General features: G+C 50.9%; 1 protein-coding gene across 1 annotated transcript in view; it reads right to left on the bottom strand.

The window, feature by feature from the left end:
* The window catches only part of UBE2QL1 (ubiquitin conjugating enzyme E2 QL1), a 44,019-nt gene extending 31,482 nt beyond the window's left edge, over positions 1-12,537 (bottom strand). Inside the window, exon 1 of the mRNA XM_060295644.1 lies at positions 11,645-12,537. Within this exon, the coding sequence (XP_060151627.1) occupies positions 11,645-12,418 (774 nt within the window). The 5' untranslated portion in view covers positions 12,419-12,537. The remainder of the gene's footprint in view (positions 1-11,644) is intronic.
* Positions 12,538-13,540: the final 1,003 nt, after the last annotated feature.

Here is a 13,540-nt window from a genome sequence, read left to right as displayed (position 1 = left end):
AAAATACTGGAATCACTGTATTATAAATTTAACACATGGTACATGCTCAAGGTTTGCAAGAAATACATTTTAAAGGATTCACTCACCCAACCTCAGAGTAAAACCTTCTAGAACATTCTGAAAAATTTTCTGAAATGCTACCGACCTGTAAATATTGTGACTTACTAACTTAGAAGAGTAGCAGAAAGTAGTGGGATAAATGAGACTGGCAAGAAACGAAGAAAATAAAGATTGGGTACAATGCACCAATATTCACTGTAATTAGGTAAAGAAAATAACATGAAAAGGAAAGGAAGATACTAAGTAGCAAACAAATGGATGATTTAGACATTCATATGTCTGAAAGGTAAGATTACTTATGAAAAACTCTCCTTTCTATCACTCACTCAAACTATGCTTGACTTATAAGACTAGTTAGTATCACTGCATTGTTCTAAAGACCAAACAAATTACAAAATTCACTGTAGGTTTCGAAGGCAGACATGTCAGAAGCATTTCCTTGCAGCAGAAATCTTAATATTTCCCTCAGCCTTTTGGGGCAACTTAATTTAATGGCACAGTATGTAAGTTTTCATTGACTCTATGGGGACTGTCCCCAGGAATTTTGGACGAGGCTCGTTCTGTCCTGAATGCACACTAGCAAGGGCGTTCTTTCACCTCCCCGAGTTCTGTAACAAGCTCATTCTGTCCAGCCTTTCAGGGTGGACTGTCTTCTTTCTAGTTAGTGGTCCTTCAGACTTGAATATTTGACAACTTCTACTTAATGATGCTACAAAATGAGACAATAGGGAGAGAAGATGCCCCTTGGAAATTCTCACTAAGCCCCTTGTTCCTACTTGAGGAATGATGGTCTGGTTCAATCACGTTGCCCTTGGGAGCTCAAGAAAACAGGCACTTGCTGTGCCCTCCGGGCTGCCAGCCTGCCCGGCTCCCCAGCTGGACTCCCCACCGTCTCGGACCTCCAGGAAACCACACAGGTAAAGTGCTTTGTAAGTAGCAAACAGTGGACGCAAGTATTGCTCCAGGATGGGGGTCTGTTTTGCCCACCTCAATCACAGACCCGCATTCAGCACCTGCTGGCAGCACCCTCACTCCTTCCTCCATGCAGACCCATGCCTCTTACATCCTGCCATTGGCTGCATCCTTCATACATCTCCTCCCACACTTGGGTTTAGAGTTCAGGGCCATGGGTGTCTTTCTGGGTTGGGCACTGACCAAGACCCAGTTCTGAAGTCTCCGGGGCTCTTCTGGCCACAGAGGTGGCGTGAGACCATCTATCCTTTCTTCAAATGGCCTGAAAGGGTTAATCAAGGGTCACCTCTTCTTGTGCAGCATCCTGGCCCAGGTGTGGACCAACAGTTGCTGGGTGCATCCTTACCTGAATGGGGAGACCAGCCAGCCTCTGAGACTCTAAGTGGTACATGGTCAGGGCCAAGCTGCAGATGGATGTTTTCCTTAGGGTAGGGCGACTGAAATGACCTCAGTCAAAAGATTTGATGATAGCCAAATAATTAGTTTACAGGTGGGAAAAAGAGACATATGTAAATGTGAAAAAACCAACCTGAGCAGTGCTGGGTAGAACCGTTTCTATTTGCTGACTATGATGCTGAAAACTTTACCAACCTAACGTGGTAGTTATGGCAACACCACCCAGGCCCACGCACTGATTTAGATATTGTTACAGACTCCACTTCCACGAAGAAGATAACACCCCTTCTCAGAATGATACACACTGCAGGCTGAGAACCCCGGGGGACAGGAGGATGCTTCATGTCTCTAGTGATCTCAGAGGTCGAATTTCAGACTTCAATATTGCTAAACTATGGGGAAATCAGTGAGTGTACAACAAAAACAGCATAAAAATCCTGGAGGACCAATGAACCGTATACTGTTCCCGCTCCCTGTGAGAATGCTGGCTGCATTCATCTCAGTCTTAAGAGTTGGAAAGAACCCTGGAGACATCTAGTCACTTTCCTACCAAATGCAGGAAGACTTACCCTAGATGCTCAGGGCCTTAACTGCTAAGCAACAAGAGAAGATTGGTGTTCTTTGTTGATTAGCCTCCAATTGTCAAAATATCACATATACGTATGTAGGTCAAACATTTCAACTAGATTTCTCTTGAATTTCATTACAGAAAAAAGCCTTTCCTAAAGGTCTCAGTCAGGCAAAGGATCACTGACTCAGTGAAATTCTCTTTCAGTTGTACTGAGGCAATCTGTGTTCATTCTGTGTGACCTGTGATAACTGATGGAACCCACAGCATTTGAAAAAAATTTTACGTTTGATTTCTGAACCGGCTTTTCATCTTGAAACAAAATGGTGGCTCAAAAGTTTTCAAGTGAACATCGTGTTCTGTAATATAGAAAGAATCTCAACAATATGGAACTGTATCAATGTGTGCGTTGATAAAGGTAAATGTTTGAAATAATTACATTCTTCTATGTAATTTTCTAACTTAGCGGCAGCAAAAATATAAGCTAATTTAAAGATACTGCTAACAAATAGGATTCTTAGAGAGCCAGGCTGTGGAGGTGAAAACACAGCTCTCAGATCTGTGCTTGGTCAATAACATGATCGTGGTTCTTATCTGAAACTGACACCTGATGGTGCAAAATGACTTGATGATGGAGAGTCCACAGAGGTGATGACAAGAGTCCACAAGGAGAGGTGGCAGTTCTGAGAGGGCAAAGAGGAGGCTACCCTGTGATTTTTGTGACCACCCAACAAGATCACGGCAGGACTGAGCTATATGTTGGGATCCTAAACCTCGTTCCCAGAGGTTCTGGCCATGAGCTGCATGATAAACTTTAAGTTCTTTCCGAAGACAGCTGTCAACACTTAGAGCCATCTACCACCTTGGGGTTCTTGGGGCCGTGCATCCCCAGGGAACACAAACTTGGATGGAAAAAAATGTCTTTCTTTTCATTAACTCTAACTGTAGTCCAGCACTTCATTTAACTGCGATTGGAAGTAACAAAGCAGAGATTTAGCATTGCCTTGATTTTGTCACCAACAGAAACCCCAGACATTTAAAAATCATATGACAGTTGTTGTAGACAACTTGAAACGTCATCAGTTCTCCTTCCTATGTCCAGTTAGGACAGTAACTAGACCTTGATATTAAATGTGTTAATAAAGACATGCTTTTTAATTTCATATTTTAGTTCATCATTTTTTTAAAATAGCAATAACTATTTCTAAGCATGACTGTTTTCCTTTGAAAGCCTATGAATATTATTTTGTGCGTTTAAAAGCATTATTCTGAGGAGCGGTCTTCAGATGTCCCCAGATGCTGGGGGTGGCCTTTGGGGTCAGAGGTGGCAGGAAGGGGCCTCTGGTTCTTCTCGGATCTGAGAGAATAACCAAGAGGCATCCATCTCTCTTGTCAGTGAAAAGGCAGATGCCGGGATCCCCTTTTAAATAAAATAACTAAAACAAAAATCACTGTAATTCAATCCAGCAGAATTCAAAGTCACGTTTTATTAGATTAGTTTTAGTTATGAATTAAACCAACCTCCTTTCAGCTGTATGTAATTTTACTGGTTGATCCTACAGTTAGAGAAGCTTTGTCTTTCATGAGCTCTCTAAGATTATGATACTTCATAGGATACATTATAAAGGTGATCAAAGGAAAAACAAGCACTTCTGTGAGGGGAGGGATCACAGTGGCCACTGCGGGCAGCTCATCTGGGTTAGTTTCAGGCATTCACTGGAGGAAGGGGCTTCCCAAAGACCCCAACCCGCAGATTTGCAGGGCTCTGCCTTCCCCAGGCTAAGTGAGCCTTGGTTTCCTCCTCTGTAAAATGGGAATAACAACAGCGCTCACCCCATAGGCTGCTGAAAGCATTTAATCACATGACCCACTAAAGCGTTTTGCACAGCAGCTGGCCCACGGCAAGCACCTGGTAAGTTCACAATCTTACCGTATTCCAAATAGGGGCGAGGGGAGGGGATGGGGTGTGTGTGCAGTTGTGCAAGTTGCACAGTGGACACATTTATTCGGCACATACAATGTATTGGGCATTGGGCGAGGGGAAGGGGAAACAGAGCTGGAAATAGGTACACGCGGTCTAGCAGGATGAGAGTAGAAATGAACACCTTCCAGACAACGCAGAGGTGTTTAGAGGAGGGAGCCGATGCCCTTACTGGAGGAGGGATTGCGGGGCCTTCTGCAGGAGTTAAGACGTCTCGGCAGGGTTCTGAGGGATGGCAGGGCTCGACTGATGCATGAGGGGGTGCTTTCCCGATGGGGGCGGACCTGTGAGCTCAGCAAACGTGGAGACCTGCTGGTGTGCCGTGGCTGGCGGGGCTGGTGGGAGAAGGGCTTCCTGGGGGCTGTGGAAGGTGGAAGAGTTGCACCCAGGCTGGGCAGCGATGGGGCGCTTGGATGTATTCTGTCCCCGTCTAACCAAGGGTGTGAGAAAACCAGGTGTGCGTCTTAGAGGACCCAGGAAGGTGGCGGCAGGGAGGATGGAAAGGGACGGAGAGGTTGGACGGGGGCATCCCAGGAATCCAAGCAGGGGATGACAAGCCTCTAAGGAGACAGGAGGGCAGGGAGGAGAGGAAAAGCCAGGCTTGGGAACGTGACCGAGGAGGCCCGGTTAGTCTGCTGCCTGACCACACCTAGGTCTGCCGGGTGGGGAAGGGCACCTTCTGGCGCTACTCCCGGCTCCCCGCTCCCGCCCCGCCCTCCTCTCCCAAGGCTTTGCCACCTGGTTGGTCCCAATTCCGCTTCCTCCCCAGAGGTTCTCGATCTGGGGGCCTTGGTCCTCCTGTCCTTAGCGGAGAGGACCAGGGGCGACCCACAGAATGGGGGAAGGTCGCCACGGGAGTGCTGAAGACCATGCACCTTCAGTGCCCAAGTCATGGTAGACCCTCAGCAAACGGGTCCCGAATGAAGGAAGGAAAGAAGGAATGAAGTGTGTGACGATGGGGCATTAAACAATTAAACCTTATCTTAGTTTGCTGACTCCTTGGGTAGGAAAGCGTAGATGCTATTGGAAATATTTCTGCCATTACAATGACTCCTTTGTCTGTTTTGGGAAATGCCTGACCGTCCCATTTATTAGCAGGGAAACTATGTTCAGAGAAACAGGCTAACCCTCAGTGTGACAATCACGTAACAATGAGCGTTCCTTCTGGGAACGTCACCCAGAAGTTTGGAAGACGCTGCTGAGCCCAGGACCCCATCTCTCTCAAGTCCCTGGCGCACCCACAGGCCACTTGCACCAGTGAACGGGCACTCACCCAAATACTAAGCAAGCGATACCTGCGGAGCTGCCTGGTACATCACAGACAAATGTGAGTGGGTTGCACTTCATCCCCACTAGACAGTCAGTTCTCCGTGGCTGGCACTTTCCGTGAATCTGATTCACCAACGTGTGCCCAGTGTGTGCCTGATACAGAGTGGACGCTCAGTACCTGTGCTGTGCGAACTAGCTAATTATCCACAGTTCTGGGCGGTCCGCGCACCAAGCCCTCACAACAGTGTCTGATCCGGGGGTGAGCAACTCTCTTGAGCACATTTCCTTTTTCAGGGTTTACACTCCCTCTTGGTCCAGGGAGGAAGGACTGGGTTGTATGATGAGCTCCTCTACAAAAGTAGGGCTTCCAGAGGGCTAGTCGGGGTGGACACAGGACAGTGAGTCCAATCAAGGTGGGAGGGGGGAAGGCAAGGGGTTCATTACAGCCACCATCACCTGAAGCTCCCTGTTCTGGCTGTTGGTGGGAGGATGTACCGAAGATGGTAGACGTGATGAGTAATTCTGGTCCAGGGTGGTTTTTCCAACCCCGGTTTGTCCGTTAGAATCAATGTAGGAGATTTTCCAACGGGCCTCTACTAGGGCCTCATCTTAGCCTCAAGAAGTGTGAATCTTCGAGGAAAGGGCCTGGCATTGGAATAATTTAAAGGTTCCCGGAAGCATCTAATTAACCTGGGGCTGAGGACCACCGGCCATTGTGTAGCCATAAGTAAAGGAAAGAGAGAAAAGGAGTTACCTCGTCCCCATCCTCTGCCCCATCTCCCCACAACCCTATCAACACAGCAAAAATCTAGGATTCAGGAGACTTGAAATGTGGCTCAAAGAACCCACTATTAGTGGCTGCTTAAAAAAAAAGCCATGAAAGCCATTTGGCTGGTTCCTTAGCTGTCCCCAGAGTGGTACCACTGAGGCTGCCTTCCTTCTAAACCTGGACTCACACACGCCTGTTCGTGAGGATGAGAAAGGGCAGGATTCTGGGTTAAAACAAACTTCAACTTAGTGTTCATGCTGGTACTTTCCATTAAACAAACAAACAACCCCCCCCAAACTCTTCTGACCCTTAAATAGGAAAACAATCCTCTCACACCCTTCACTATAAATCAGAAAAGTAAACACAAATGCATTTGCATCCTCTTTTTGCAACTTTAGATTCTCAAAAGTTTACAACTCTGGGTAAAGTAAGCCACTACTATTATTAACTGCACCGTCAGCCCTGGGATGAGCAGACTCGCCAGGGAGCGGGCACGTGGGAGCTTGCCAAGTTGGCGCGGCACTATTTTTAGGATGCAGAGTCCTGTCTGCGTCCTCCTGCCCCGTCCCACTTGATACCAGAACAAGCTATTTTTTTCTCCGATCCATCGAGTACATGGAGACCTCAAGCTGCAGAGTCATCCTGGGTGGTAATGACCTCCCTCACCTACACATGGGCACAGGACACAACGACACGGTTGACTCATAAGACTCCTCCACAAATCCACTCTCCTCGGTGAGTCACACGGCAGGACCCACCCCCTGGCTGTCACGGTTCACACGCTAGGTTCTCCCAGCTTCCCTTTAAAGCGGCCACCATCTCTCTATTCCACGTAGGCCCTCCTGGGGCCTCCTCGGTGTGGTCCTGTGTTCACACGGATGGGCATCATTTATGTTACTTTGCAAACCAGTAATAGCCTCTAGAGAAATGAGAGGTTGGATTGGTTAAGAAATTCCTGTTTGGGCTTGTTATAGGCTGCACTGTGATCCCTCAAAATTGATATGTTGGCGTTCTATTCCCAAGCACCTCAGAAGGTGACTGTATTTGGAGACAGGGTCTTTACAGAGGTGATCATGTTAAACTGAGGTCATTAGGATGGAGCCCTGATCCAATACGACTGGTGTCCTCACCAGAAGGGGAGATTAGGACACAGACAGGCACAGAGGGAAGACCACGTGAGGACACAGGGCTGCAAGCCAAGGGCAGAGGCCTGGAGCTCATCCTCTGCACACCCTCAGAAGGACCCAACCCTGCTCTCACCCTGAGCTCAGACTTCTGGCCTCCGGAACTGTGAGAAGTAAATGTCTGTTGTTGAAGCCCGCCAGTCTGTGGGACTCTGTGACAGTAGCCCTAGCACACTCACACAGGGCTTTCAAAAATGTTGTGTGAATTATAATAGCTCAGAAGCCAATAAACCTTAGGAACCCACAAGGCTGTTTATCTTCATTACTTTTTCCTGATAAGACCTGGAGATTGTGTAGCCATAAGTAAAAAGCTATTTCCAGGCCTAGTACTTTGGAAGAGGTTCTGAAGACAGGCTGTGTGTGTGTGTGTGTGTGTGTGTGTGTGCGCGCGCGTGTGTGTGTGCAAGATTCTCAGTGACACCCATGGTGCAGAACACTTTAAGCCCTAAAGTCGACCTCAGAGATGCACTTTATCGTCAAACAGAGCTGATCTGCAGAGCCTGTTACTTCTTCATCACACACTGACACGTGGCAACATCTACCAGTTTTCTGTGTTCAAAAATTCCAGAAACTAGTGCTGTCAGGAAACATAACTGTTCCGGAATCGCTTAGCAATTTTAAATTCAAACACTAAGAACTGAAGGTGTTTTAGTCCTGTTGTTTTCATTCTTCTGCTGACAGCTGACTGTGTACCTGTCTTCTGTGGACACAAATGATGATCACACCGGTCACCGCCAACCACTGGCTGGAGACGGCCAGGGGCTCAGGTGGCCTGGGTGTGACTCTGCTGTCGCTGACTTTTACTAATGTGGACTGGTATTCAGAGGCTCGCACTCATTGCTAGTGTTAGGACACGAGGCTGCATTAATTTCACCTGACCGTGTGGAGCTGAGGTGTCCTCACCTGTACAGTGACCACGGAAACAGTAGAATCAGGTAAGGTTAACACCCTAAGTGCTTTGCTGGCCCAGAGCTTGGCATGGAGCAAACAGTAAACGCCACTGCTATTATTGCCACACCGTCCTCATGCTGGGTTGAGGCGCATGGTTGGCACTGAGCGGACAGAGGAGGAGTAAGGAACTGTCTTCCAAGTGCCGTCTGGTTCCCTGCCCCTGGCGATGTCTAACTAATTAAAAAGGGGGCACTCAGGAGGCGAGCTGATGTGAAAGTAGAACCCTGAGTTAGTGCGCCCTCAAGCTACTCTTGGGTGCCTTCTGCTCACACAGCTGCAAGGAGAGGGTCTCTGTTGCATCATCAATCATCCCAGGTGCGAGACCTGGTACACATGCCAGTGAACGCCGAGGCCCAGCCTGGGCAGGACCCTCCCAGGTACGGGGAGTTTTCATTTAATTGCAGGATCCAAGAGTTACCTAAAATGTCTCTTTGTAGTCAGAAGACGATTCGGTAATAAACAAATAGGCGAGGTATGTATGTCATTATCTCTACAAAGAATATATCATACAAGAAAGTTTTAAGTTACTTTTAAACAACCACAATCCATAAGGTAGCACAAGAGAGATTTTGATAACATGGGCCCCAAAAGTCAGGTAAAGGTCTCGGGAAATGACTGAATCTGTCACACCGTGAGATAAACGCAAACATTAATACTATACACAAAATGGTTAAGCAGATCTTTTCTTAATATTACCAATGAAACCCTTAAAAGTATTTTATGATTTCTCTAAAGGTAGAGAAACAAAATCAACTTAGGATATCCCCAATTCAGAAAGTTACGCTTAGTAGTTACGAAAGAGGAAAACGAGCCTTTTCTAATCCCATTGCTTAAGAAAAAACGAAAGGGCCAACAGATGGAGGAATGTAACTAGAACGGAACGGTTCTGCCTTTTAAAGTAATCATTGGTTTGGTAGCACTCTTGGTTCTCTTTGAATATCTAATCAGGTATTTTGATTGCTTTCCCAAAGTCCTTTAACTACCTTCAGCTACCGGAAATAATTCGGTAACTGCAGTAAGTGCAATGAACAACCTGTAGGTAGGAAATTTACAAAAGCAGGAAAGGCACCATAACGCTGAGGGCCCTGAGACACTATTAGGATCCTTTCCTGCACAGCATCCTGAAACACTGATGAACATTCATTCCTCCTGTTCTTACACTGCATTTCGAGTTGTTTGTGTATATCCTACACGACTCTCTTTTGGATGTTGAAGTCAGCACAAAAAGTGCAAAGAAACTGAACTGGTATTTTTATAAATTGCTGAGTACTCACCTCTCTTTCAGATATTTCATAACTAGACTTTAGAATAGGTGATATAACACAATATGCTACATGGAGGGCCCTGAGTTCAACTAAGTAAGATTTTGAAATTAAGAAATAAAAATATTGATAATTACTTTCAACAATAAGGTCTCTGACTTGCTGACTGTATGAAGACTCTCAATTTGGATTACAAAGAAAAGACATATATACACAAGGACCTGCCTAATTTAATAGAAGTGCAGGGGCACCAAGAGAACTGTCAATCACAGCATTCATGTGAACATGGAAAACACTTAACTTACTGACATATATCTCTCCTTAAAAAAAGTCCTTATTTCTCATTTGAAATCTTTACTTTCCTACATCTTTCAAAATGCAGGCTGTGGTTAAGGATCTCTTCCAAATCTAAATGCTATGATTCTGTGATTATAAGGCAAAATGATATTCCTCTGCCCTTCATCCCCAAAGTCATCTCTGTGAAGAATGAAAGAAGGTAAGAGAGTGTTCCAGAGAGTTCTGATTAGCAGTGCTTTCAGAAAAAATAACAGAAGCATTTCTGCAAAATATTTTTCCCCATCATTTGTATAAATCCTGATAATAACATAAACCGGGACCCTCTCCCACCCCCGTGGCTTGTATCGAATCACAGGCTCTTCACATCAGAGCCAGCGCTGAACCACAGGCTTCAGACTGCATTTCTGATGTTAAAGCATTAAACCTCACCTTTCTAGAGCCGCCAGGTCCCTCCTATTTCGAACGCGAGAAATAAGCGGAAGCTAAACCCCAGAAAAGATGGACTAGCCAGATAGTACTTGGTAACAACAGACCTCAGTCAAGAATTAAGTGCCTTTCTCCACTGGAGTCACAATGCGATTTGCCTGGTATCCCAGGGGCTCCACCTCTAGTGAAATTGGCAGAACAAGCATTATGTGATTAGTGTGAAAGATCCTGCCGTGAAAGGGACAGAGGCAGGTGACGGGGGACTGATGGCTTCTGAAATGCTAGCTGTAGAAAGATCAAATCGAGGTCATTTCGGGACTCCTAAACAAAACAGGGATTCTTCATAAATCTAAAAGACACCCATATAAAATTATAATTTTATTAAGTAATGTTCAATAGCGACTTGGGAAAACATCAACCAACTTGAACATGATCAGGAGCATATAATGTGGGAAGATAAAACCATCATGCCTCTGCCTGCAGCTGGTGGGGGGGGGGACAAATCTCAGAAGATTCATTCATTCTCTGCTCTCAAGTTCTCTGGGGTTTCTTTTGGTAAAGCTGCGTCTGGTGCAATAGGTGAGAAGATTCAGGCACCACGCCGGCCCCTGATTTCAGTATTTAGTTAAAAATCTTTAGTTCTGATAATGGATTTAACCCCCCCGGGGCAGGGGTAACCCGGAAGGAAGAAACAGGTCTGAGAAAGACCAAGACCTTGAACAACTACCCAGAAGGTGATGGTCCTGGAAGGAGCCAGGTACCATGCATTCCCTTGAGGTCATCTGGCCTTGTCACACTCAAACCACACCTCTGCCTCTCCAGTGAAATTTCTCAAGAGCAAAATTTTCACCTTTGCGCTACATGCTGGTCAAGAGGGGGCAGAGCAGGGGAGCAGATTCACCAGCAGGCAGCAGGCCCCCTGCAGAGCCCCCCACCTGCAGAGCCCCCCTGAGTTGTTGTTGCGGGGGGGGGACTTTGCGTGTGTGGCAGGGAAGGGGGCAATAAACTGGGCTGGATACTTAGATTCCTAAGTCCACGTGAAGTTCCACCCTCAGGGAGACTGTGGGGTCAGGAGATGGAGAGAAGCCAAGGAAAAGGAGAAGGGGGTAAACGGGAGAGGGAGGGGGAGGGGGAGAGAGCGGAAGCCTGGGGCGGGGGCGGAGGAGGAGGAAAGGGAGGGGCACATGGGGACAGCGGGTCAGGAGATCAGGGCAGAGGGTAGAGGGGCAGAACCAGAGGGGAGAAGCAGCAGAGGAGAAAAGAGAGGAGGGTGTGCGGAGAAGGAGAGAGCGTATTCTAGAGCGATGGGGACCGACCGGGAACAAGCGGGAGACCCGCAGAGACGGGATGGAAAAGTAGGGAAAGAAGAAAACGCTCAGGGAAGAGAAGCGGAGGCGCTCGGGAACGTCTCCCCTTGGCAGGCTGGGGTAGAGACACAGCCCCGCGCGCACCAGGAGCGAGAGCGCCGAGGGGCCAGCCCCGCGCGCCCCCGGCCTCCTCCCAGCTTACCTGGCCCTTGACCAGGCTGGCGGCGAACTGGCGCATGACGGCCTCCACGGTGTAGGCGCTGGACCAGCCGCGCGGCGTGAGCAGCTCCATGCAGATGGCGCCGCCGTCCAGCACGTAGCCGTTCTCCAGGCGCGGGCTGAGCACCCGCATGAAGGGCGGCGAGAAGGGGAAGTTGTCGGGGAAGGTGAGGTTGAGCAGGATGAACTCGGTGTTGGTCTCCTTCATGTCCTGCCACAGCACCGAGTCCTTGTCCACCTGGTGCAGCTTCACGTTCCAGTCGAAGAGGCTCTCGTCCACCAGCTCCACGGAGATGAAGCGGTCGCTGAGGCGCGCGATGTCCTGCAGCTCCTTCATGAGCCGCCGGCTGCGCACCTGCGTGCAGTGCTGCTGGCGCGCCGCGGGAACCAGGCTGCCGCCCGCCGCCGCCGCCGCCGCCGCCGCCGGGCCCGGCCCCGCCCTGGCGCCCGCCGCGCGCTCCCGGGGGCCCCCGCCGCTCGCCGCCCCCGCCGCCGGCTGCGGCGGCTTGTCGCGCTGGGCCAGCTCCGCCGCGCGCTTGCCCTTGCCCTTGCCGGGTCCGGGGCTGGTGTCGCCCGCGCCCCCGGCGGGATGCTGCTGCTGCGGCTTGTGGCCGCCGCTCTTGGCGCCGCCCTTGCCGCGCAGCGACGCGCTCTGCTGGCCGCCGCCGCCGCCGCGGTGGTTGTGGTGATGCTTGGGGTCCTCGGTGTCCCGGTTGTGCAGGCGGATGAGCCCGATTTTGCGGAGCAGCGTGGCCATTTTAGGCTTGGCGCCGGCGCGGGGTTCCCCTCGGCTCCTGCCCCCGGAGCCCGAGAGCCGGGGCGCGGGGGGCGCGGGGCGGCAGCGACCGGCGACCACTCAGCGGGGCGCGGCGCGGGCCCCCCCTGGCGCCGGCGGCCGTGGCGCAGCCGAGCGGGCAGCACGCGCGCTCACCGGCCGCTGGGTCGCCGCTGTCATATGACGGGGCCCGCTCTGGCTCGGGCTCCAGCCGCCCGGGGAGGGGAAGCGTGGAGGGGACGCGCCGCGGCGGGCCGTCCCCCGGCCAGTCCCTGCGCGCAGCCCCCCGGAGCCTGGTGTCCGTGGTCCTTTGTGAGCGGCCGCAGCCGGGCTGGCTTCGAGTCCGAGCGCCGCCTCAGGGCGCGCCGAGCCGTCCGCAGCGCCCCGAAGGCAGCGAGGCGGCCGCGGGCTCGCGCCGTGCGCGCCCGCCGGGCCGTGCTGCGCTGGCCGCTACCGCGGGGCCTCGACCGCCGCCGCCGCCGCGGCTGCTGACATTGCAAAGGCGTCTGCTCAGTCTGAGCCGAGCGCGGCGCGGAGGGGGCGGTCCTGCCGGCCGGGGAGGGGGGCGCGGGGCGGAGCCGCGGGACTGCCTGCGCCGCGCCGCTTCCCCGCCGCCCGCCAGCCGCCCGGCTCCTGCGGCGACACGCGCACGGCCGCTGGGGGGAGACATCGGTGCGCGCCGGGCTGCGGGGTAGCGCCGCGCGCAGCCGACCGGCCGGCCGGAGCGGAGCGAGGGTGGGGAGCAGGACGAGAAGGGGCACGTGTGTGCGCGCGCTAATGAGGGTCTCAGAGGCTCCGGGTCCTTCTGCCCGGAATCCAGGCTCTAACCCCGGCCTGAGCCTCCGACCTCACTTAACCTAGTTGGAGCAATCCGGAGGGGAAGGGGCGTCGGAGAAGGATGGAAAGCAACCTGTTTATTGAATCCCGTGTGTACCAGATGGAGCCTGCTGTTCACACCACAATCCTGGACCGGGGTCTGCGGAACCAGTGCTCTCCTAAGGACTGATCAAAGAATCAGGGCCTGGGGAGGAGGATGCGGGAAGCGTGCTCTCCGCAACCCGCTAAAGAACCCCTCAAGTCCCGACATTAAAGGATGACCGTTCC

Source organism: Globicephala melas, chromosome 3 (assembly GCF_963455315.2).
Source record: "Globicephala melas chromosome 3, mGloMel1.2, whole genome shotgun sequence".
In the NCBI taxonomy this organism is placed as follows: domain Eukaryota; kingdom Metazoa; phylum Chordata; class Mammalia; order Artiodactyla; family Delphinidae; genus Globicephala; species Globicephala melas.
This window is presented reverse-complemented; position numbering and strand designations above follow the sequence as displayed.